Source organism: Watersipora subatra, chromosome 5 (genome assembly GCF_963576615.1).
Source record: "Watersipora subatra chromosome 5, tzWatSuba1.1, whole genome shotgun sequence".
Lineage (NCBI taxonomy): Eukaryota > Metazoa > Bryozoa > Gymnolaemata > Cheilostomatida > Watersiporidae > Watersipora > Watersipora subatra.
In genome coordinates, this window is record NC_088712.1 from 53,782,200 (window position 1) to 53,809,234 (window position 27,035).

Sequence of the window (27,035 nt, forward strand, 5' to 3'; positions counted from 1 at the left end):
GCCACGGCTGACATCGATTTGATCAAGTTTGATCATATCAAACATTACGCCCCATCAGTTTCATGTTAGTCTTGAACAGTGACCAACGTGAACCACCCTGAAAGAGCGCTGCTATCTTTGAAGCTTCAAGAATCATCAGTAATAAAATAGCTTACCAAATGAATGGTTCATCCATGCCATTTACTGACAAAGTGCGAATCGGTTTGAGGTCCCAAGAACTCCAAAATCTGCAAATAATAATTTTCCAGCTTTGCATAGAGTTCATATGATTTTAACTACAATTCCAACCACAAGTTGTCCATAAAAGTGTTTTGGATCAAGCATAACAATTCGAGAAATGCAAATATTTTAGCAATCTCATTTTGTATGTACATGTAAATAATAAATGATGTTTACTACTACATTCCATCCGTTTAATTGTCTCAAATATATCAGAGTTTGAACAAAAACTTCTAGATTCTTTTGCATCAGATGCGGAACAAAAATCACAGACTGTTAACATATAATTTTAATTATATCCTTTAGTAGAATAAAACCAAAAGTGTTTCTACACATTTTTATTTTACACAAAGAACCTGAGGAAACGAGGGTCAAGTGAGAGCCACCACGGATATGGCAATACATTCCCCAACCTGGCCTTCATTACTGAAGAGCATTTATGAGAAATTCAGTGTAAATTATATATTCTCTGATTATTATTATACAGTTAATGCCAATGTAAAAAATGCTCAAGTCATGTCTTAATCATGGAACAGCTTACAATTATTTACATGATCATTGTAATGAAAAGAATTGTAACGGGAAGAATTGTTTCAGAATTTGAACAATTCACTTTTTGAACAGCCTGCTGTCAGCTAGGATTCATAATAAACACAACTGTGATGAAAGTTGTCATATAACAATCTTTAGGAACTGCAGGACAGAGAAAAATAATTACTCTAAAAAAAAGAAAAAAAAATGCGGGTCTGCAGGACCACAAAGACTTGCAAATAGCAATGTAAAACTGCATGGATATTGCTATATACACAACTGACAGCAAACTAAAAGTATAGTATAGATGACCGCATCACAGAAGGTAAACAGACACACCATCGTATGTTTCAGTTTATGTATGTTCTGTTATTTCAACCTTCGATTCACTATCCTGACTCCGCAATACTATTAGATTACCAACTTCTAAAACATGCTTAGTTAACCTACTCAATGATTCGTGACTTTTGTCTCTTCGGGTTTATTTGTGGCGTGTCACAAAAACATTTTTGTTGAAGATTTACTAATAAGCTATAAAATATTATACATATAAAGAGTTGGAGAATAGGTTTTAAGACAAAACTCGTTCAGGCAACAACAACATGTATTTCAGGTAGCTCTGCTAGTTTACAGTATAAGGAATTTTCCAATGAGGCCATTAAAGGTGAAGATAACCACCTACACGTGTATATATAGACTAAGAAGGGTGTAAGTCATGTTTCATATGGCAGCAGATATACTCACTGAATAGTTGCATCGCTCAATGCACCAACTAATGCATTAACAGATAGACCCTCTGGTGCAGCCGAGTAACAAAGCCAGGCTATCGTGTGGGTCAAGGTCAGGCGGGCGACAGGCTGGGCGTTGACTGTAAATACTTCTAGGACACTACCACTTCCTGCACACAAAATGGGTTCATTAACATTTCCTGTTAAAATTGAATAATAGGAAAACACAAATCAGTGATGAGCCTCAAACGTACTCTTCAATTTAGCAGATAATCTGTATATATAATCTGTATAAATTATCTCTATGGTTTATCTCTATGGATTGTCTATATAGCTTATCTGTATAGCTTATCTGTGCAAATAAGCAGTACAGATTAGCTTCACGGATAAAGTATACAGATAATCTTTACAGAAAACCTATATATATAATCTGTACAGATAATCTGTACGGTTTATCTGCACAGACTACATATCTGTATACTTTATCTGTGGAGCTTATCTGTACAGCATAGTTCCACAATGAACAGTCCTGCGAGTTAAGTAATGGTAGATGCACTTGAAACGTGAAAGAAGATATTACGACAGCATGGGATACAGGACTTACCATGTGGAGAACAGAAAGCAATGTCACCAAGAGTGGGGCTGACGGCAACACAGTCTATCCTGGACTTCGTCTCGTTTTGTATGCATCTCACGTAGCTCAACCTAGAAAACATTAAAACTTCTAGCTACAAAGGCGCTAAAAAGAATGACTTACTTGATGTGTATTTAGACTATAGATCTATTAACTATACAATTAACCTATTACCATACCTACTAACTAGTTTAGTATAGTTAATAGGTGCACTGTATGCCGTTTGAAAACACCAAAACATTATCTAAAAATCAAATTCTATGTGCTATACAATTAGAAATTCACGTAGACAACTGACTCAAAGTGTTATTGTGATCAAATGAATTTGTTAGGTGTTATGGCCAACGCTCCATATTCTATGTATAAACAAAACTCACTATTTCATAATTAATCATTTAGTAATGCATCGAGCACTACAAATAGTAACTAGTGATTTTGAAAGACTTCTGCAACTAGATGAAGCCTACACAGAGAAGATTACAAACTGATTCACACGAACTTGTTGAGATCCCAGATGATACAAAGACCCGACTCATCTGCAGAAACGACGATGCTGTACTCCTTGCAGACTACTAGCGATGTGATTGGTGAACGGTGTCCAATGAGAGTCACCTCCAGACCAACCCATGCCAACTCGCACAGCTAAAACAAACACAAATTTTTGAGGTGAACTTTACGTGTGAGCTGCTTGTACAAAATGGGATTCCACATACAGCTAACCAACTGTGACCCATGCATAAGAGAGACACAGCACTGCAAGAGAAAAATGTTGGAGATACTGTATGATATGAATGATGCCGTGTGCTGAATATGATAGTTGTTTAATCAAAATACTGCAATTTTAGTTTCCTTGAAATAAGTGATGAAACATTAAGTGAGCTATTTTATCACATTTTTATTAACAATTTTTAATTTTATTCACAGCAGAAATGCGATCTTTTGTTGGGACTGTTATTGTTTTTTGTTGATATATTGAACAAATATTTATCCTAAATATAACAATCCAATATATGCAATAAAAACAATGCTTCTTATTAACGACTTTCTATAAATCTTTTTTATATGAAAACAATTCTACATAAAACAATAAATTTAGTCAAAAATTAAAAAAAAGTTTGTTACGTAACTAATCCGAGTTAATTTAAAACCCCATCATATCTTCTACAAAAATATATGTGTACTTGTAACAGAACTATATTTTTTTAATTGAAAAAGTATAACTGAAATATATTAGTTTGATCTGAGCAACCTGCATTAAAGATTTTATAGATGAGGTTTGCTCAAAAGAATGCAGTTACTTCCTGCACTCCTTAAAAACATTTGAGAATGTCTTTAATATTCAATGAAAATTGGCTCATGGAACACAGCGATTGCCTTGACAGCGATTGCCTTGACAGCGATTGCCCTGACAGCGATTGCCCTGACAGCGATTGCCCTGACAGCGATTGCCTTGGCAGCGATTGCCTTGGCAGCGATTGCCTTGGCAGCGATTGCCTTGGCAGCGATTGCCCTGACAGCGATTGCCTTGGCAGCGGTTGCCTTGGCAGCGATTGCCCTGACAGCGATTGCCTTGGCAGCGATTGCCCTGACAGCGATTGCCCTGACAGCGATTGCCCTGACAGCGATAGCCCTGACAGCGATTGCCCTGACAGCGATTGCCTTGGCAGCGATTGCCCTGACAGCGATAGCCCTGACAGCGATAGCCCTGACAGGGATTGCCCTGACAGCGATAGCCCTGACAGCGATTGCCCTGACAGCGATTGCCTTGGCAGCGATTGCCCTGACAGAGATTGCCCTGACAGCGATAGCCTTGACAGCGATTGCCTTGGCAGCGATTGCCCTGACAGCGATTGCCTTGGCAGCGATTGCCCTGACAGCGATTGCCCTGACAGCGATAGCCCTGACAGCGATTGCCCTGACAGCGATTGCCCTGACAGCGATTGCCCTGACAGCGATTGCCTTAGAAACGATTGCCCTGACAGCGATAGCCCTGACAGCGATTGCCCTGACAGTGATTGCCCTGACAGCGATTGCTCTGACAGTGATTCCCCTATAAGCGATTGCCTTGGCAGTGATTACCCTGACAGTGATTACTCTGACAGCAATTCCTCTAAAAGCGATTGCCCTGGCAGCGATGACCCAGACAGTGATTGCCCTGACAGCGATTGCGCTAGCAACGATAGTCCTTGCAGCGACAGTCATGACAGCAACAGTTTTGACTGGTTGAAATTAGAATTACCCAGTTTATGTTGTCTAAAGCTTGAGATACACACAAAAGCTCACACAATCTTGGCCTGTGGTCCTTCAAAACTCTTCCGGTATAAATAAATGATTAGGAACGAATGAGTCTCTGCACATATTATGGAATAGTTTTGAAGTGACCCAGTATGAGAAACTTGGAATAGGTCAAACTTCTAGTCCAAAAGTTTTCTAAATGAAAAAATAATGAATGCGCAAACGCTTGTTTCAATTAGATGACTTCTGCTGTACAAGCCATCTGTAGGTCATGCTCATGCAGTAAGAGGTACAATAACTTAAAACCATGCATCAGGATTGACTTGCAACCCAAGTACATTGTATATATTGTTATGTTAGCATGAGAACTAACATATGGTGTTGTTCAACAAAGCGATTGTTGCAAAGCAAAAGGTGTGTATAAAGCCAACTTTCTGTAAACATATTTTTGTGCAATCGGTGAGATATGGAAGTACATTTCAGTGATTACTGCATGATATTTACAAGCTCAGCTCATATGGAAGGTGTTTGACTGAGTGTGCATCAGGAAACTTTATATCAGATCTCATTCCATAGTAATATGAAATATTACTTTATGAAATTACGCATCTAGCTCATAAGGTATGGTATCACAACTCTCAATTTGATACCTTAATGCCTTTTCCACTTTTAAAAATAGTGTTGGAAGAACGCAAAGGTGAAATCTAAGTGCCACATCAAACTTCTTGAGAAAAATTAAAAAAAGCGTCTTGCCAAGAAATGAGTTTACTGCAAATACTCACCGCATGCACGAGCTTGCTCTGCCATAGAAACAGTATGCGATACAAGTCAAACTCTCCCACAATATCAATAGCAAGACCATCGTAGACATAACAAAGAAAAGCGCCTAAAGGCATGAGGTACTACCAGTACTATCAGAATAGAGTTTACTAGTTATAGCAACTAGTATAGCTAGGCTCGTAGGGAAGTCTATCATGACTTCAGTGCATGTAGGGTACGCGACTAAACGGATGGCCACAATGCAGGCAAAGTGGCACTTCTGATGTCCGAAGCATCGGTTGGGGAGTAACTTTGCACGCAAAGTAACCAAAGCTTAAAAGATTTCAACTGAATATCTTTTATCATACTTAATTTGGTTGGATGTGTCACAACCAAAGCTCATTTTTGATTGGACAATGTATTGTTGACGATTGCAGTGTTTAGTTTATTTCGTAACAAAAACAGACTCAATGATGATAAAAAATGCAATGAGTGGAATTATTGGCGAATATTTTTCTGATCATTAAGAACACGCTTTACAAGCTTCAGTTGTTTCACGTGAAATATGCCCAGTTTTGAAGTCTCAAATCGGTTAGAACTAAACAACTAGATATACCTTCTGCTTAGAGTACTGTATCCTGTGTACTTGTATTATGCCAGATACAGATGCGATGAACAGCAGTCCACTGTCAGTCAGACTGCTGCAGGCCGTCACCTAACAAATAATAAGCAAACATTGGACTGGGAAATTATAGCAAATGTTATCCTTGTTACAGTTGCATTAAAATGCTAAGAACACTCATGCGTTAGTTGTATGCAAGTGTCAGGCAAGCTCAGGTGTCAGTTGCATACATGTGACAGGCGTACTTATGTGGCTGTTGTATGCAAGTGACAGGCATGCTCAAGTGTCAGCTGTATGCAAGCGACATGCATACCCAAGAGTCCGTTGAATATGTGTGACAGATGTGTGACATTCTCTAGTTGTATACATATGACAGGCCTACCCAAGTGTCAATTCCATACACTTGACAAGCGTATTTATGTGCCTGTTTTATACATAAAACAGGTAAATGCATGTGTAACACACAGAGACGCCGAAAGAAGATAGTGATGATATGAAAGATTTTACCTTATATGGCAGTGACAAGAAGATAGTGATGATATGAGAGATTTTACCTTATATGGCACTGACAAGAAGATAGTGATGATATGAGAGATTTTACCTTATATGGCACTGACAAGAAGATAGTGATGATATGAGAGATTTCACCTTATATGGCACTGACAAGAAGACAGTGATGATAAGAGAAATTTTACCTTATATGGTAGTGACAAGAAATTTATAGATTGTTTGTTCTTTTGAGTCTGTAGCCTTAGAACATTATCTGGATGGTTCCAAGTTAGCCTGGCTGCCCAGAGAGAGTCCGTCTTGCTAGACAGTTCACCACCTATAAAAGTTACAGACGCTGCACAAAAGGAAACGCATGTAACTCTTTGTGTTCATGGGCATTTATAAAGGCTTGTGGAGTAGAGATTCCATTAAAAGTCCACCCCTGCCATCAATATTACGACTTCTCCCAACACCAACTCAACAATGAGCTGTTTTTTCCTGGAAGTATAATTCACCAAGTTACTAAGTTTTTCATATTCATAATGATCTGCTAATAGTCAAAACTCAACCATATAAACTCCATTTATCTTTAAGCATATCTAAAAGCATTGCTGACCTCTGACCTCAACCTGATTAGTTTGTTTTATATTTATAGAATCATATAATCTCTACTTCACAACAACAATAACAACAACAATACTGTTTGAAAATGACTACCAATTCTTTCATAAAGCTAGTTGTGACTAGCATATGGCAAAAATACAATATCTCTATTATTGAGTAGGGTGGGGGTTACATTCTAGACCTACTGAATAATTAGGAATTTTTGTAAAATAGAAACTGGATTTTTTAATTTTAATACTTCAGAAAACTACTTTTAAAACTTTCGTGATCGCTATACATGCAAGTACATGTACATGTCCTCCTCCATGGGTAATACGCATATAGCAAATTGTATATACAATACTTAAATCCATAAAAAATCAACCAAAAATGAAAGAAGAGGCATGACTGGGACGAGAATCAAATAGGCAAAGTAAATACTAAATATTCTTGCACCAATCAGTATCACGATAACAAAATGATGGAAAGTGTTTGTTGGTGCTTCTCTGTAGAGTCTACAGAGAAGCACCAACAAACACTTTCCATCATTTTGTTATCGTGATTATTATTTGTTATTCGTCTACAGTGTAGACAAATGAAGAGGGATGATCCAATTCCATTCTACAGTTGACAAGCAGTCTGGAGCTATTCATGTAAGAAATGATATGTGTATCCCTGGCATCAACTAGCTCCTTGCTAAGGGACTTTCACATCAATAGACTTTCATATAAAATTCATGCATTAGTGATGACAAGGACAGTGTGTTGTTGTATCAAAATATCGAATCTAAATAAAGGCCATCGTATATGAAGAAGATGGCCTGTAGTCCATGAAACAATAAAACATACTGAACTGCTTTACATTGTACTGGCTTTTTAATGTATTCATTTTAAAACAATAAAATGACTGCGAATTTCAATATTTTATTATTATTAAATGACAATGAAGAAATTCAAGTCGCCACAAAACCCACGATGCACTGGAGCCACGATACAGTGGAGCCGTGATACAGTGGAGCCACGATACAGTGGAGCCGTGATACAGTGGAGTCGCGATACAGTGGAGTCGCGATATCGTGGAGTCGCGATACAGTGGAGTCGCGATATCGTGGAGCCACTATGCAGTGGAGCCGCGATATAGTGGAGTCGCGATACCGTGGAGCCACGATACAGTGGAGTCGCGATATCGTGGAGCCGCGATGCAGTGGAGCCGCGATATAGCGGAGTCGCGATACCGTGGAGCCACGATACAGTGGAGCCACGATACAGTGGAGCCATGATACAGCGAAGCCGCGGTAAAGTGAAGCCACGACACAGTGGAGCCGTGATACAGTCGAACCACGATACAGTCGAACCACGATACAGTGGAGCCATGATGCAGTGGAGCCTCGATACAGTGGAGCCTCGATACAGTGGAGCCGCGATACAGTGGAGCCGCGATACAGTGGAGCCGCGATAGTTGAAGCAGCAAAGTATGAAGTATAACTGTGTTCCAAATAGCCATTGTGACGACCTTGTGACGACCTTGACTCACATGATTCGTTCTGAACCTAGTTAGGGCTAGGACTTAGCAGTCGCGAGGAAAGCCAATCACTCGACAATCGATGATAATGTTTTCAATGTTGTTCAAACAGCATCTTGTGTGAGATAAGCTTCAACCATGAGATTTGAATAAGCATGAATGGATATTTAGACAGACAGAGGCTGCAAGAGTGAACAAACCTGACTTTGTCTCATGAGTTATGACACTACTAGAGGAACCCAGGCTAAATACTTCTTCCGTAGTAATGGCGACCACTCTCTGCGCCCCCATCAACTCATTCACTATAACCTTAGGCTCGACTGCATCTGCGGGAGAGCCCAAATAGTCGCCCCACTTGAGTCCAGCAACAGTGTCGAGAACTGGTCTAAATAAATTCAATTAACATAAAATACCAATATTAATATCATTATGAAAAATATTAATATTATTAATAATACTAAAATGAATAATATTAATACATCCAAAATGGTCATCGTGTGCGCATGTATGTGTGCATGTGTGTGTGCTTCCACTAATACAACCTACCATTATAGCTTTAGGCATGCTAGCTATAAAGTGTTAAGAAGGTCAAAGAAATATGTTCACTAATACACAACATACATGTCAAATCCTAGCCTATGTTCCTGAGTAAGTTGTGGGAGTTGCTCTGGGTGTTTACTAGTAAACAGCTGCTTAGGCATCTGGCCGTATGTACGTATCATGACCTTGATAGCACTCTGCTGCAGCTCATCCTCAATGCTGTTCACCTCTAGTCCGTAGTACGTCTGCAGAGAATATTATGACTGGTGGCTACAGTTTGTTAGAATTCAATTAAGGATATGACCACAACATAACTCATCATCTGTGCATAGACCGCCATCCTAGGATATTCCAGGAAGCATTAGCTGAGCAACAACTACTCAAGGTAGTAGAGTTGTCTGCTCTCTATGCATGCATTTGTTACGTTAAAATGATAACTCCTAATTGTTCACTGACTAGATAAAATATACCGTTATCCTGCTTTAAAAACCGATTCGGCAATAACAATGTTCGGCTGTGATATCGTGAAAATGCAGCATAAACTTGTGAAAAACTTTCATTAATGTAAAATTAATTGATTGTATTATATCACTTTATTTAATCATTCATTTGTGTCAGCCATATTTATCATTTTGACTACAGCATGTACTTCCTACTCCATAATGTCCCTGAGCTGAGAAAAGGCTCGCTAGAGATCTAGTATAAATAAAATAGCAAATACCAGAATACAATACAGTAATATAGAATAATATAATGAACCTGAGACCCAACCAGTTGAATACATATACAGTATGCACTTCTACAGCGTAACTAATCTGTTCCAGGAGCGTTTACATTAAAGGAATTTTACGTTATACGAACAGAAACATACGGGTAAATTGTCTAATCCGTTTCAAGAGCTTTTCAAACTCCCCCTTTAACCATGCAAATAGGAAAAACTAAACTAAACTTTTTAATTTGTTGGCTGTACCGCAAATGCAGTATTCTTAGTTTGCATCGATAACTTTTCTCCTTTTTTTGATCAATTTCACTGGTTTGATAGATCATGATTGCAGTAATTTTACAACAAGTTGATGGTAAACACACACCGTCGACATCCATTTACAATGATTTGCGTATTTTTTCTAGACAACAAAATCTATTCTGCAAAGTAAAACTAATAACAATTATTTTATACATTTACAAAAAAACAAAAATAGATTTTTCTGATGAAAAGAGCGGTGTCTACCTGATCGTGGTCTATCTGTATCCAGGGGTCAAGGTTCGGATAAAAGATAACTTTCGATAATACTCCAACTCATGACATTCAGATTGGTAAATCCACACAGTAAAACTTGCGCCAATCGATCACTTTCAAGTATTTATTAACAATCACGCAGCTACCTATTCTCTGTGTTTTGTCGACACATCTGACGATATATCACGGATGAACTAAAATGTCATGGAAGTTCTATGTATAATAGATACAACGCTAGACGTGCGTTGTCTTTTCTTTCACAAGTGCGACAAGATATGTTACCATTCAAATAAAATTTGAGAACTTGTCCTGGCTTGATATGTTACGTTACATGGAATTTTTCACGTTGTGCGAAGCAAAAACTGTGCATAAATTTTTTACATCATCTGGAATTTACGTTATATGAGTTATATGTTATAAGAACGTCTCGTGTATATTAACCCCTAACGAACTAACCCGAGATTATCTGGAAAGTGTATTTTCAAAATACTGGACTACGCGTGAGATATTTGGAGAATTTCTGCCACTTATGTAGAATTGCCCCAAGCAGACCGTATAAGATTAGAGACCTCCATCACACCGCGCCTGCCGAGAATGAACTTAACTTACCGCAGGGTGGAACTTGTTGACAGCTGCTCTAGCAGCCTCTCCTTGCTGCTGATAACCAAATATAAGGTTAATCCAGTTCTGGAGATTACTTGTCACTATCGAGTTCTCTAGAGCCTGTCGCAGTACCATAACAAATAGCCTGTTGTCCTGCTTACACCAGTCTGGCAGATTGAGATCATTCACCTGCGCCTTGTTTTGTCGCTTGCCAAAGTCAAACCCTGAAATGCCAGAATACCATGTGAAGAGAAGGGCTTGGACGCCTTAATAATAGCGATATGAAGTGATGAGAAGCCAGCGGAAGGTGATCCCAATATTTTACACTAGTGTATGTTAAGTTTGTAGCCAATAGCATCAATTGTTAGTCATTAGTTGACCTATCACAGAGGGCATACTTTAGTCATCTCAGCTATTAAAGATGAGCTTGAACAAAATTTTAATAGACTTTATCCAAAGGCATTTGCTATCATTTGAGATTGTTTTTGATGTTTGAGGTGATCTGACTGCCAGGATGTTTCAAGATTAAAATCTGATACAGTAAAGACATTACATCATTAACGGTTATGCGTTTGAAATAAAACTAGTATTGTTGTGAACATTCGCATTTAACAATGAAAGCCATGAAATTAATTATTTCATAGTTGAGTACTAACAACAAAAGAGTAAAATGTGATGTAAAGGTGAACACACCTTCGTAATTGACTAGAAACTCAGGCAAATAAAAAAACTCTGGGATTAGCTCCTTCACATCAGTTGAGGACCTTTCACTGGAGAGAAGCCATGATGTCTGCATCGAGTGGAATGTCCTGTCTGGTATGTCGAACTGGCCATCTGCGCAAAAGAAGCGATTGATGACAAGTAATGTCGTGTGAGAAGTGTTACTAGAATTAGCTGGAGGGAGCAATTGAGTAAAAGCTACAGACACTAATACACTAGTGTAATAGGAGCGTTAAAAACATGGCAAGTGCATCAAGTGAGAAAATGAACTTGCCATGACCAGCACCTAAGAAAAGGTGCGAGAAGGAACACACCACTACCAGCCCCTAAGACAAGATGAGAAAAGGAACATACAACTACCTGTACCTAAGACAAGGTGAGAGGAGCACACAACTCCCATCACATAAGACAAGGTGAGAGAAGGAACACACAACTACCAGCACCTAAGACAAGGTGAGAGAAGGAGCACACAGCTCCCATCACTTAAGACAAGGTGAAAGAAAGAACACACAACTACCAGCACCTAAGACATGGTGAGAGAAGGAACACACAACTCCCATCACTTAAGACAAAGTGAGAGGAGCACACAACTCCCATCCCATAAAACAAGGTGAGAGAAGCCATACACATAAGACAAGGTGAGAGAAGGAACGCACAACTACCAGCACCTAAGACAAGGTGAGAGAAGGAACACACAACTCCCATCACTTAAGACAAGGTGAGAGAAGAAACATACCAACACCAGCACCTAAGACAAGGTGAGAGAAGGAACACACAACTACCAGCCCAAAGACAAGATGAGAAAAGGAACACAAAACTACCAGCACCTAAGACAAGGTGAGATAATGTATATGTTAAAATGTACCTTGATACTTTAGGAACATATGACTGTAGGGGAGGAGTCTGATGAGATAGTGTAGAACCACACCACTGTTGGAGTAGTGCGAAGCGTAGTGGTAGGGTGCTAGCGATATGTGGCTAGAGTCAGGGAACCTCTTGCTCCGCTCTATATCTGCCTCGATAGCCTAAATAAAAGCCAGAAAAGGCTAATGAAAAGGTAAATAGGCCTTGAAGATGTGATCGCATCAAGTTTTAAAAGATTTTATTAGAATTTATAAATATTTTCTATCATTTGAGATAGGTTTGTGGTTTTAGGTGATCTGAATACTAGGAATTTTCAGCATTAAAATTGACAAAACTTGATTGCAGGTAAAATGCTCAAAAGAAAAATCCTGGCAGTCAGATCACCTAAAAATCAAACAAAATCTTAAAAAATAATAAAATATATCTATAATTTCAAAAAAATTCTACTGGAATTTAATTTGATTAATCAACTCTTAAAGGGATGATTAACATCAGCTCAACCTGTTAGAACAACATTTACATAGTTAAAACACGTACAAAACGATACCAAAAATATGACAACAGGAAATGCAAGTTGTATATTCTGGTCCATTGGATTATATTCCAGAGGCATGCAGTATTTGGTTTAGTTGCATGTATCAGAAGTGTGTAGTATTTGGTTTAGTTGCATGTATCAGAAGTGTACAGTACTTGGTTTAGTTGCATGTATCAGAAGTGTACAGTATTTGGTTTAGTTGCGTGTATCAGTAGTGTGCAGTATTTGGTTTAGTTGTATGTATCAGAAGTGTACAGTACTTGGGTTAGTTGCATGTATCAGAAGTGTACAGTATTTGGTTTAGTTGCATGTATCAGAAGTGTACAGTATTTGGTTTAGTTGCATGTATCAGAAGTGTACAGTATTTGGTTTAGTTGCGTGTATCAGTAGTGTGTAGTATTTGGTTTAGTTGCATGTATCAGAAGTGTTTAGTATTTGGTTTAGTTGCATGTATCAGAAGTGTGCAGTATTTGGTTTATTGCATGTATCAGAAGTGTGCAGTATTTGGTTTAGTTGCATGTATCAGAAGTGTGCAGTATTTGGTTTAGTTGCATGTATTAGAAGTGTGTAGTATTTGGTTTAGTTGAATGTGTCAGAAGTGTGCAGTATTTGGTTTAGTTGCATGTATCAGAAGTGTGTAGTATTTGGTTTAGTTGCATGTATCAGAAGTGTGTAGTATTTGGTTTAGTTGGATGTATTAGAAGTGTGTAGTATTTGGTTTAGTTGCACGTATCAGAAGTGTGTAGTATTTGGTTTAGTTGCATGTATCAGAAGTGTTTAGTATTTGGTTTAGTTGCATGTATCAGAAGTGTGCAGTATTTGGTTTAGTTGCATGTATCTGAAGTGTGCAGTATTTGACTTAGTTGAATGTACCATAAGTGTGCAGTATTTGGCTTAGTTGCACGTATCAGAAGTGTGTAGTATTTGGTTTAGTTGCATGTATCAGAAGTGTACAGTATTTGGTTTAGTTGCATGTATCAGAGGTGTGCAGTATTTGGTTTAGTTGGATGTATTAGAAGTGTGCAGTATTTGGTTTAGTTGGATGTATTAGAAGTGTGTAGTATTTGGTTTAGTTGCACGTATCAGAAGTGTGTAGTATTTGGTTTAGTTGCATGTATCAGAAGTGTGTAGTATTTGGTTTAGTTGCATGTATCAGAAGTGTGCAGTACTTGGTTTAGTTGCATGTATCAGAAGTGTACAGTATTTGGTTTAGTTGCATGTATCAGAAGTGTACAGTATTTGGTTTAGTTGCGTGTATCAGATGTGCAGCATTTGGTTTAGTTGGATGTATCAGAAGTGTACAGTATTTGGTTTAGTTGCATGTATCAGAAGTGTGTAGTATTTGGTTTAGTTGCACGTATCAGAAGTGTACAGTATTTGGTTTAGTTGCATGTATCAGAAGTGTGCAGTATTTGGTTTAGTTGCATGTATCATAAGTGTACAGTATTTGGTTTAGTTGCATGCATCAGAAGTGTACAGTACTTGGGTTAGTTGCATGTATCAGAAGTGTACAGTATTTGGTTTAGTTGCACGTATCAGAAGTGTACAGTATTTGGTTTAGTTGCATGTATCAGAAGTGTGCAGTATTTGGTTTAGTTGCATGTATCAGAAGTGTACAGTATTTGGCTTAGTTGCACGTATCAGAAGTGTGCAGTACTTGGTTTAGTTGCATGTATCATAAGTGTGCAGCATTTGGCTGCCTAGTGTAAAAATTGTTATCAGCAGAAAGCAATTTTTATAAACAGCTGATGACTGAATAATTAGTACAGTAATACTTCAACTTACGAGTGCTCTAACGTACGAGAAACTTGAGATACGAGCCAGCTTTTAAGCAAGTTTTAGCATTAACATACGAACAATGTTTGAGATACGAGCACGTGAGTCAGTTGCAAAGTATGCTGGAGGTGTTTTATGAGAACAGCATCACTCTGTATTTTTCAACTACTCAGGTTATACTTTTGTACCGTGTTTTCTGTGCGTAATTTTCAGTGCAGAATTATGTGAATTAAAAGTACGGTGCGTAGACCGAAAGTTTGCCAGTAAAATGAAAGATAATGCAAAGAAAAAGCAAATGATAACAATTGATATTAAACGGAAAATTATTGTAAATTATGCGAAATGTGTATGCGTGATTGATCTAGCTCAGCAGTATGACAGAAGTACATTTACAATTATCAAACCGAAGGGTTATATTCAGGGCATTTAGCTTGCAAAAGGACTAACCATAATGCGTTTCTAAACGACGCAGCGATCTTCACGACCGCTGATGAAGAGACTGCTCAGGCATTGGATAAAAGATAAACAATTAGCCGGTGACAGCGTAACTGAAACGATGTTTCAATAAAGGCGAAAAGGCCTATGTGAAAAGGCCGGTGCTATCTATAAAAATTATAAAAATAGACTTTCGGACAAGTTGGCTAGTGGTCGTGCATTAACCCTTAGTGACGACACCAGTGTTCGTGCTAATCGCAACACGTTGAAAGAGCGACAAAGGCAAACGTCCTTAGATAGGTTTATCTTAAAATGGCCGGCTAGTCGTGAAAGCGAAAACAAAGGAAAAATTAGTTAACCAGCGAGAAACTTCCAACTATGAACGCCGAAGAAATTTTAATTACGAAAAATGAAAGTTTGCTTTTAGGTTTGCTTTTAAGTTTGTTTTTTAAGACTGATAAAATCCAAATTTATCAAATTCAACTGTTGTAATGCAGAATAACACTTATATCTCCCTCCCTGGCAAATGCTAGCGTTAGCTGCTACTGTATGTATTTAATTTTACATTTTAATTAATCACATTTTCTTGCATTGTTTTTTATTTGTTGCTTTTTGAAAGCATGTGGTAAGTTAGGACAATAACCAACATGCTTTTTCTGTTACAATATCTTGTTTTGAGTGTTTTATTTGCATTTTTTAGAGTATGGAAACCAATCAATATATATTTAATTGTTCTATATATAAATAAATTGCACCAACATGCGTGTAAATTGACATACGAGCTCAGTCTCGGAACGCATTAGGCTCGTAAGTCGAAGTATGACTGTATTTAAAGAAGTTTTCATCTACTAACATAAATAAAATTGCGTTCCCAACAGGGATGAATTTGTGAGAGCAAACAAATTCGAGACAAGATAGAAGAGCTAAAGAAAGCACTCATAATGAAAGTTGTCCCACCTCGTAGTGCTGCTTGAACTTGGCCTCATTCTCAGGAAGTTGACTGGCAATTGGCTTGTTAAGTTTCCGATAGTTTTCCGGGTCATCAATGTCGAGAAAGCTGCTATCATAGTTGTTGAGCACGAACGGGAAGACTGGATACTGCATGAGGTCATTAAAGCTGAAAAACATTCAATAATCTGAAAACACTACTAGTAGTGAATCCTTGAACGCACAACGTATAATAGCTCCCTTCTTTTCAGACTGCATTCATAGTGTTGTGATTGTGAGAAAGACAAACCTCTATCTACCTCCAACCATCAAGACCGTTGACATAGGTCACGTGGAAAACTTATCCCAGATGCAGAGTCATCAAATTGATTGATTATACCTCCTACCAGTGAGAGTTGATGTGATGAACTGTATATAACCTACCTCCTACCAGCGAGAGTTGATGTGATGAATTGTATATAACCTACCTCCTACCAGCGAGAGTATTGAGATGAGTCAGGTAATCAAAGTTGGACATGTGACCACTGAGCCACTGCTTTTGAATAGAATCAAGGTCAGCCGAGCTGGTCAGGTTGGGAAGGGGCAACTTGTTGAGGGTGTCCCAGAGAACATCTCTCTCCTAAAGCATTAATTAGAGCAGTTGAGTCCAACAGACTGATCTATCTGGTGCACTAAATGTGTTGACAACAATAATAACATATAATATATAAAAAAGAAAATCAACACTAAAGCTGGGCCGTAACACAGAATATAAATACAAAAGGAATGTGATATGAGATAAACAAGAATCCATCGTTTTTTTTTACGTCATCAAGTCGTTCGCGCATACGCTCGTTCTCGAAAAAGCCACCATATTTGTAGAAAACGATCGTTTTTCTTTTATTTAATAGTACTTTTTGGTTTTGTTATGATACTATAATAAAAAAATTGCAAACAATAGCATCGTTTTTAAAAGTTCATTGCAAAAGCTTCGTGTTTTTAACGATAAAATTGTCTATAAAGATGGCCGACAATGATAAAATGACATCACAAAAAAACCGAAGGATATTCTGCAAATAAACTCTGTTTTGCGAGTATGTACAACAGCAAACAGAGTTAGTAGTCTCTAACACTCCATTCCTATGACTCTGTCTCCACCATAGACATATTAGTTTTTGCCAATAAAAAGGCTGAAGCTCACTGGAGAAATAAAGAGTGGGTTTGTGAGAGTTCACACTACAGCCGATGCTAGCGGTAAAAATTAGTGTATTTGTATGTTTGAGGAGTGCTTGATATTTTTGTCAACCAGTCTTCTATGACCGTCGAAAAGCATGCTTTAAAATGAAACTAAAGACACACCAATAGAATCTACTGAATTAAACTTTCGGATTGAATTTTATGTTCTGATCAAGTAAGACAATCACAAAAAATACAATATTAAAAATTATTGATGAAGGCTCCATGTGCACAATAGCTTGGCTAATCAAGGTGCAAAGCCCTTACAGTAAAAACTGAGTCGCTTTGAAACAATATGATGTTTTAAAAAAAAAATTTTTAATGAAAAAAATTGGTAAAAGAGAATAGCAAAATATACAATTTACCGTAAAACCTCTAATTGAAAGCCACCCTTTTGTTACCTCTATTTGACTGCCACTATAGGGGAAGAGTTGAAAAATAGAGCACTACCCTTTAATTGAACGCCACTTTGACATTCGTTGATCTTTACGTAACAATAATAGCAAGTGATCAGTAAAAAAGTGTCCACAAAATCGTACTAATAATGACTCAGTTACATTAATAACAATTAATTTTTTCAATGTATTTGATCGTATCAAATTCAGTTTTCCAACTCTTAAGCTTTTCAGTTTTTTGTTAAAACTTTGAAAGCAGCACCATAGAAATAATTAATAATAGTATCAGGCTAATAGAAGTTCCTTGTTTAACATGGTTTTGATACTTCGACATATGTGAAAAACGGTTTACATTCACGATGGTATGTGAACGACTAGTTTTTGGTTTTTGGCTAAATGTTGTCTTTAGCGTCCATGCAGCTAAAGGTTTATTATTATTTGTGTGAAATTCAACGTGTAAAAGTTTTGTTCTGCCAAAAAATTGTTTGAACGCTAATATCAACTAACTTAGCAGTGCGGAAGAGTTGAGGTCAGCAGACACTGTAGAAGGTATTGAACAGTCAAAAGAAGATGAATTTGTTCCAAACAAAAGCAACAATCAAAATGCAACTGGCCGAGCAAACGATGCAAATATTTTTGTTTCCAAAATGTTAATTTTTGTTTCTGCGTGTATTATAAGTATGGTTAGTTCATGGCATTTGTTCTTAAATATATATTTGTAGCATTTAATAATTTATTAAGATATAACCTATAAATTTGCAGATTTATAGCATATTATTTGATAGCATCCTTGTGGTAATCTCAACTCGGCTTATAATAGATAGATCAACACTCATAACTCCTCTTCTATAGCGCATAAAAAGCCAGTTTTGGCTACAAACTGTAGCAAACATATCAATGAGTGCAATGAGCTTTTATGCAACATTGTTGAATATAATTATCAAATAAAAATATGCCTTTAAATCTAGAATGAAATAAAAAATTGAAAGCTCCAAAAACTTGAAAGCAGGCCACAGGCTATAATATCATTGCAGGTTACCTGCAAGCAATAAATATCAGCTGATAGAGATATTTTTCGGCTTCCCAATGCATATTCATTTAGAGATCAACAACAAGTTGGAAGCAAGTTAGCAGATTTATTGCATCTAAAAGGTTTAACATTGCTCCGCCTAAAGGAGAGTGCAAAATATAGGCGACATTCGCTTTGCTGATAAAAGGGTTAAATTTATCTTCCCAAATTCTGAGGAGCTATTTGAAAAATGCAATTTCAACCTCTGTTTGACCATCACGACAGGGGAAGGGTTAAAAAATACAGCGCCATGGCGTTCAAATAGAGATTTTCTAGTATATTACAAGTGCTTGCATAAAAAGTCAATTTTTATGAATATTAAGGGTAAAAATTTTTGCTCGTGTTCCAGACCGCCAGTGTGCTTCAACGAGCATCCGTTACATGGCTGATGCTAATACACCTACAAGTGTCTTGCATCACCTCTTTCCCGCCCTGGTGAGCTTAGGCGTTAATAGTCATACACTATTTACATCACTGTGATAAACATAGTAGACAAGCTACCTTGGTGGAGTCGACAGCAAACAGACTAGCTCTGCCACTGGTCAAAAATATCTCAAGTGCATTGTCCTGCAGCTGGTAGCGTCTTTTGTAGAAGCATTTAATTTCATTGCATGGCCAGCGAATAAACAGCAACTCCTGTCTCTCAGAAAATACCTGCAATAACATGTCATTGCTGATCTGAACAGTACACTTGTGCATGTCTACGTATGGATGAAGATACAGTTATCAGTTTTTCCAGCTTCAACAGCAACATTACAACCTCCATAAAAGTTGAATTACACAAGCGTTGAAACACATTATCAAGCATTTTTCTGGATACAGCATACAGTCGTGTTTCATGGCCTACAGAATATGTCTGTTCAGAGACTGGCTAAAATTTGACCAGCAACATCTTGAATGAACCTTTCAAGGCAGTACTAACTCTTTCACTACGGAACTTTTTGCTTGTTCTGACAGAATTAATTCATGCCGAAAAACTTTTTGTTGAGTATCGCTGGTGTGAAAGCTAGAGTTTTTGTAATAAAGCTTTTATCTAATGATTTTTGGAATGGGCAAAAAATCTGCACACGAATGAAAGCACTTGGCAAACAAAAGCCATGGTTAATATTTTTTTAGTTTAGTGAAACTGGCTGCAAACAAATGCTATAATCCTTCCAGTTTGACCAAAATGCAGACCTCCTTTCGCTAATGTAAAAATATAATCATCAGAAATATCTGAGGCTCAATGTTAAAGAAGTTCACTAGCTGAAATACGTTGAGGTCACTGTTTACAATTTTACTTGTCATCCGTCTCAAGTTGAAAATAAAAAAAATTGGAAATCACGATATTATGCTGTGAATTCTGAGTAAAACGAAAACTAGCTGGTTTGTTTTGTTTTTAAAAAGTGACAACCCAATATCTTAAATTTATTGTGGTAAAGTGTTGGGTGCATCTGTTAACTCAGAGCGGTTATAAGAGCTTTTCATAGCGAAAAAATTAAAGCTAACACCAACCGTTTTGCTGTAGTCAGATATGGCATCATCTCCAACAAAATGAATGCAATCATCTGATATAAGAAGCTCTCCGTGAATTTCAGTACTGGGTGTTACATTGCTGCACTTACAAGTGAAGCTGCAATAAGCAATACATTATGCAATACACGAACAGAGATAACACTACGACTTCATATCTATGATACGCTATGATATGCTGCGAATTGTGCGCTAATAAAGTTACTGTGTGGAGTTGTGTGCACTTGTAAAGTTATCGTGTGGAGTTGTGTGCACTTGTAAAGTTACCTTGTGACATGTGTTTCAATGGACATTCGCATGTTGCGGATTAACACGAGCATGAATATAATTGTTGTTAGAATTTGTTAAAAAATATAAGGAATTCTACGCCAGAGGTCACAGCGGCGAATTCCAAACTTATCAAATTGAAATCAAAATAGGAACGACTGAAGTGTAGAAAATGTTTAAAATGGAATAGCTTGCACGGCATTTTCCCGGCATCATTCGCAAGAGCAGTTTCCATCTTTTGCAAGCATGAAAAATTCGGTACAAAATTGGGCGTAAAAAAAATCGCTTGACTGTTTCTATCTTTGTGATGGCACAAACTTGCGGCTTAACAGTGTAATGGAAACGCAATGTTAGTCTTATATTAGGATGCCTACTTGATTGTCTCATTAGTGTGCAGCCTGCAGATGACGTCTGCACTCGCTGACTCGTTCTGCCTTAGTTCCTCAAATAAGAACTGCAACGGCGGGCCACTCTTAGGCAGCTCCAGTTTATACTTGTACTCGCCAAGAAGAAACTTTGGTGCAATATTGAGCAGGTGACACCTCTGTAGCCTTTTCCTCACCCTTCCTGGACCCTCCGTCGGGTCCATTTCCCATGACTGGGGAAACCTTGAAGGATCTGTCCAGACAGCCCTACAATTGTTGAGAGAGACACAATGATGAAGCCAGCAGGTTTCAAAACCGGCATCATATTCATATTCATGTTCCTTATCTACTGTTCATCTAAAAGCTGCCCAAAATACTGATAACCAATAAATATGTACACTTTGTTTCTATAAAAAGCAATTCACGAAAGATTGAGCTGAAATTGGAACTTCTCACCACAAAAATACCTGAGAATTTTATTGTACTATTTTATAGCTGCTTGCCTATGTATAATTGCCTGAGATATTGCTAATATTTATACACATAAATTACCAGAGAAAGGCGACAGTTGTTCAACAAAAAGCTAAGGCTTGATTGAACTAAAAATAACTGCCTGTTTTGAATCTTAAAGGAAAATGAGTTTTTATGTTTCAAATTGCAGTTTCAAAATTTTTTATTAAATGGCAAAAGTTAGAACTTGAGCCAAGCATCTGGTTGCAGTAAAATACCCAACATGAGTGAACAACTCCTTGAATCACAGTTTATATACTAAGCCCGTGCATTCTGGCCTTAGTGTTGCTCACTACACTCATGCAGTATATGTATAAATGTTCAACTGATGTCTTCCAGCAAACTGATTGATGTTAGGACGCTGGCTATTCAGTCCTTTAGAAGACATTCTGATCTGTCAAAAAATTTGGTTACTCAAATCTTACTCATTGCTAACTGTAGTGAAATGCCGTCTGTAGTCAAATGAGCGATGAGGGTTTTTTCTTAATGAATTCTAAAGAGTATGGAAATATTATTTGTAAAGTATTCATTTATTTGTTAAGGCGGCATTTGATTCGCCCGTAAAAGGGTTAAATTTATCTTCCCAAAATTCTGACGAGCTCATCAAAAAATACAGCGCGACCCTCTATTTAAACATCACCTCTAATAAAATGGCACTATACGGGACGGGTTAAAAAATAGAGCGTCATGGCATTCAAATAGAGGTTTTACAGAATATGAAGATATATACGTGTATATATACACATATATATGTACATACTGTATATACTAATCACAGGCATTGCACTAATCACAGGCAATGCACTAACCACAGACCATGCACTAACCACAGACAATGCACTAACCACAGAACATGCACTAACCACAGGCCATGCACTAACCACAGACCATGCACTAACTACAGACCATGCACTAACCACAGACCATACACTAACCACAGACCATACACTAACCACAAACCATGCACTATTCACATGCGACGCACTAACCACAAAGCATGCACTAACCACAAAGCATGCGCTAACCATGACCATGCACTAACCACACACCGTGAACTAACCTTTCATGAGTGAACTGTTCAATAATCCTCTGCCACTGCTTGCGTACCGACACCTCAGTTGCTATGTGTATTTTCATCAGCTCAATAAACCTCTTCCGCTGCATGTTCTGTCTGTTTACCACATCTCTGTTTACTTCCATGGCAGCATTGCGGAGGTCCTTTACCAGTCTCTCTGTGGCTTTAATCACCCTTCAAACCAGCAAGAGTACAGGTAAATCATTTGCTGACAATATAACATTATGATAAATGATAGTGTTTCATTTTACACACGCTTATAAAGAAATGTTCAGGATTGTCATGGACATTATGTCTATGCGTTCCATTCTCAGAACTACAACAAAACTGATTTCGGTGCAAATACCGTTTTTATATAATGACTATTTTTGCCCAAAAAACTTATCAAAACTCAATTTCTGTAGCAGAAAACATTTACCCCTGCCCTCCGTGTGACAAGATTAGCCGATCTCAAATCAGATTCACTGAGATCTGAGAGTACGCAAACAAGTAGACATCCTAATCGTGAATCAAGAGATTGCCGACGACGAGATGTTAGTTATATACAGTAGCAAACTAGTCCTTAGGAGAGTTGATTTACTGCTGAGATCAACTGAATGATGTACAATTTTCATCATAAGCTCAATAGCTAAGGACTATATTATGCACCTGAAAATCAAAACACCTGTGCACACTTGACTACCATTCAGTTTTATCTAATGGTTGGACGACTCCTAGCTCATACCCTACAGGATGAAATTATTTTATGGATTTAATAATTCACGAATTTGTATACAGTCAATTCCTTAAATTATTAAAATCTGCAAATAATTAGTTTTACTTTTAACACAAGGGAGAATAACTACTACCTCAAATTAAAAACTAGCCGCTAGGCCGAGTTAGTAAACGTAGCTGAGTTCCAAACTCTTTTAAAATCATCGCCGGCGTTTTGAGTTAAGCCCATTGCCAATGTATCACACTTCTTTACAAAATTATTCAAGGTTGCCACAAGTTATTTGAAATTCGGTCACGGCATCGTCATCGAAAAAATCTCTCCTACAGTTCTTTATGGTGAAAAAAACTCATAATTTACCACAAGTTGTTGGTTCACCAAAGGCCTCCAAAATTCCAAATCGATGAATATTCATCAAAACCTCTGAATGCAGCGCCAGAAATTTACAGCTTAGCATGATCGACATAAATTTCCCAAGTAAATAAAAACCTAAACACGTGGTATACGCTTGTGAAGGTTGATTGCTAGCTGCATTCACAGATTAATTTATTCGCGAATGTGTTCATCCGCAAATAATTTAGTCGGCGAATATGCATGAAAAGACAAATTTCGCAAAAATTAACTCCGCGAATAATTTCATCCTGTAGGGTAATGCCATAAAAATATCAAACGCATGCATCAACAGCCAGCACCTGGCCATCTCATTAGATCCGAGTTGCTATAAAACATTAAACCATTAATACTATCAGTCCACCCTTAACTTATTCAAGGATGCAGAGAACTGCAGTCAAGAGAACATTGAAACTTTATGATCATTCGAGTTTATGAACAAAATGCGTATAATATGTCACCGATTTTTAATTCTTAAGAGTTAGTCCGACTAGAACATCATAAATGATAATACAAATGTATCATAAAAAGTTAAAATTAAACAGTGTAATCCATTGAACTCACTACTCTATGGTGTTATTATAACAGAAGTTGTTTCAACACTATTTCTTCTTATCAAACAGTTAAAATTAAGAAAATGATCAAGTTAAAGATGAACTTACACAAAACTTTAGTAGATTTCACCCGAAAGTATCATTTCCTATCATATTCCTATCATATTCCTATCATATTCCTATCATATTCCTATCATATTCCTATTATATTCCTATCATATTCCTATCATATTCCTATCATTTCCTATCATATTCCTATCATATTCCTATCATATTCCTATCATATTCCTATCATATTCCTATCATATTCCTATCATATTCCTATCATATTCCTATCATATTCCTATCATATTCCTATCATATTCCTATCATATTCCTATCATTTCCTATCATATTCCTATCATATTCCTATCATATTCCTATCATATTCCTATCATATTCCTATCATATTCCTATCATATTCCTATCATATTCCTATCGTTTCCTATCATATTCCTATCATATTCCTATCATATTCCTATCATATTCCTATCATATTCCTATCATATTCCTATCATATTCCTATCATATTCCTATCGTTTCCTATCGTATTCCTATCATATTCCTATCATATTCCTATCATATTCCTATCATATTCCTATCATATTCCTATCATATTCCTATCATATTCCTATCATATTCCTATCATATTCCTATCATATTCCTATCATATTCCTATCATATTCCTATCATATTCCTATCATTTCCTATCATATTCCTATCATATTCCTATCATATTCCTATCATATTCCTATCATATTCCTATCATATTCCTATCATATTCCTATCATATTCCTATCATATTCCTATCATATTCCTATCATATTCCTATCATATTCCTATCGTTTCCTATCATATTCCTATCATATTCCTATCATATTCCTATCATATTCCTATCATATTCCTATCATATTCCTATCATATTCCTATCATATTCCTATCATATTCCTATCATATTCCTATCATATTCCTATCATATTCCTATCATATTCCTATCATATTCCTATCATATTCCTATCATATTCCTATCATTTCCTATCATATTCCTATCATATTCCTATCATATTCCTATCATATTCCTATCATATTCCTATCATATTCCTATCATATTCCTATCATATTCCTATCATATTCCTATCATATTCCTATCATTTCCTATCATATTCCTATCATATTCCTATCATATTCCTATCATATTCCTATCATATTCCTATCATATTCCTATCATATTCCTATCATATTCCTATCATATTCCTATCATATTCCTATCATATTCCTATCATATTCCTATCGTTTCCTATCATATTATAAAGTATCATACTTTATATCGTTTCCAGTTGTTTTTGATCTTTTGGGTGATTTGACTGCCAGGATGTTTCAAGATTAAACTCGACAAAACTTGATCGCAGTTAAAACGCTCAGAAAAAAATGCATGCTGAAATGCTGGCATTAGTTGTGCTGCTTCCTGTCTCATTCATAACTGAAATAGAATATTGTACTCAAATTGCAGCGTTACGTGTCCCTATTCTGTCAGTCTCTTTGCCAGAGTTCAACTATAGACATCACAATCACACTTTTGCTTGATTCTGAGCATTTTAACTGCGATCAAATTTTGTTAATTTCAATCCTCCTGGCAATCAGATCATGCCAAACGTCAACAACAATCGCAAACGATAAAAAAATATCCATCCTTTCTAATAAAACCTATTAAAACTTTGTGCAAATTCAACCTTAAGAGAGAACAATATGAATATTAAATATGAAATTACGCATGCTAGATTTTGAAATTTAACAATTGAATGTGAGCACCAAGACAAGATCGACAGTGATTGGATATTTCAACTGACATAGTATCACCTGGCAAGACTTCCAACAACTCAAACAACTGACTGCAAATTGGTAGGAAATAAAAGGTACACAATTGAATCACTGTGAAGAAAAACAAACTCACCTTTGTTTTCTCTCTGCGAGCTGCCTTTTCCAGATTTTACGGTCCCTCATGTAAGAAGTCAACCAGAGACTTTGTATGTTGCTCTCTGTTTTCTCAGGGACGGGAAGGGTGGGAGCACTCGTAGAACGAAGCAGAAAAGCACTGCGCTTGTTTAAAATTCTGCGAAGAAAGCTCTCTGAAACGTCTTTGAGAAAATTTACCTGCAGGAACCTCCGCAAGTTGGGTAGTAGGAAGTCATTGGGCTACAGAAAATAAAGAGCGCTTTTAATAAATCTTACATAATCATATAGGAGAATAGGCAAATGCATTTCATGTTGAGAAACAAATTATTACCCCTCTGGGTGCCATTTTCGCATTTCTGCACAAATGCTTATGTCACTCGAGTGCCATTTTCACACTTCTACAAATCTGCAGCGACTCAGAATCGATGAAACTTAATAACCGGTGAATGAGCATAATACGTTTACAAAATATCTACAAACCTGATACGAGGTCTGATCCAAAAGTTCCCGGAATTGAGTTGTATACTCATGCATATTCACACGATGGAGAAACCCCATTGCAGGGTTGGCTGGGAAACACCTCTGGAGTGTTGTCACAAAATTTCAGGTTGCTATGACAATGCGTTCTCATGTGAGCTAACGATATGTCAAGGTCTGTCCGGTGCTTCGGTATTTTTTTTAACAAATTTATCGTCATGCCTAATCAATCGGAACAGCGTATTTGCATTAAATTTTGTGCGAAATTAGGGGAAACAAGAACTCATACAGTTGAAATGTTAACTATTGCTTTTGAAGATGCTGGTCTATAAAGAACACAAATTTTTGAGTGGTACAAACGTTTTTGTGAAGATAGAGACAGCACTGAAGATGACGCGAGGTCTGGCAGACCAGCGTCGGCAAGAACCTGCTCGTAAATTGACAGTGTGAGGTCACTAGTCATGCCAGATCGACGTTTAACCATTAGAGATATTTTGAGAGAC

The 27,035-nt window shown here is 37.1% G+C and overlaps 1 protein-coding gene across 4 annotated transcripts in view; it reads right to left on the reverse strand.

The window, feature by feature from the left end:
* The window catches only part of LOC137397634 (lysosomal-trafficking regulator-like), a 44,283-nt gene that overhangs the window by 1,064 nt on the left and 16,184 nt on the right, over nucleotides 1-27,035 (reverse strand). For 2 of the 4 annotated variants that reach the window (XM_068083932.1, XM_068083931.1), the window contains 18 exons: nucleotides 26,054-26,295; nucleotides 22,393-22,581; nucleotides 20,832-21,089; nucleotides 20,173-20,290; nucleotides 19,180-19,332; nucleotides 16,467-16,618; nucleotides 16,009-16,168; nucleotides 12,307-12,466; nucleotides 11,415-11,555; nucleotides 10,728-10,945; nucleotides 8,963-9,126; nucleotides 8,542-8,726; nucleotides 6,424-6,554; nucleotides 5,723-5,821; nucleotides 2,612-2,754; nucleotides 2,083-2,183; nucleotides 1,495-1,678; nucleotides 156-227 (listed from right to left, as the gene is read on the reverse strand). In XM_068083932.1, coding sequence (XP_067940033.1) covers nucleotides 156-227; nucleotides 1,495-1,678; nucleotides 2,083-2,183; nucleotides 2,612-2,754; nucleotides 5,723-5,821; nucleotides 6,424-6,554; nucleotides 8,542-8,726; nucleotides 8,963-9,126; nucleotides 10,728-10,945; nucleotides 11,415-11,555; nucleotides 12,307-12,466; nucleotides 16,009-16,168; nucleotides 16,467-16,618; nucleotides 19,180-19,332; nucleotides 20,173-20,290; nucleotides 20,832-21,089; nucleotides 22,393-22,581; nucleotides 26,054-26,295 — 2,870 coding nt within the window. Of the gene's footprint in view, nucleotides 1-155; nucleotides 228-1,494; nucleotides 1,679-2,078; nucleotides 2,184-2,611; nucleotides 2,755-5,722; nucleotides 5,822-6,423; nucleotides 6,555-8,541; nucleotides 8,727-8,962; nucleotides 9,127-10,727; nucleotides 10,946-11,414; nucleotides 11,556-12,306; nucleotides 12,467-16,008; nucleotides 16,169-16,466; nucleotides 16,619-19,179; nucleotides 19,333-20,172; nucleotides 20,291-20,831; nucleotides 21,090-22,392; nucleotides 22,582-26,053; nucleotides 26,296-27,035 lie in introns of all 4 variants that reach the window. The other 2 variants (XM_068083933.1, XM_068083934.1) reach the window with 2 other exon arrangements.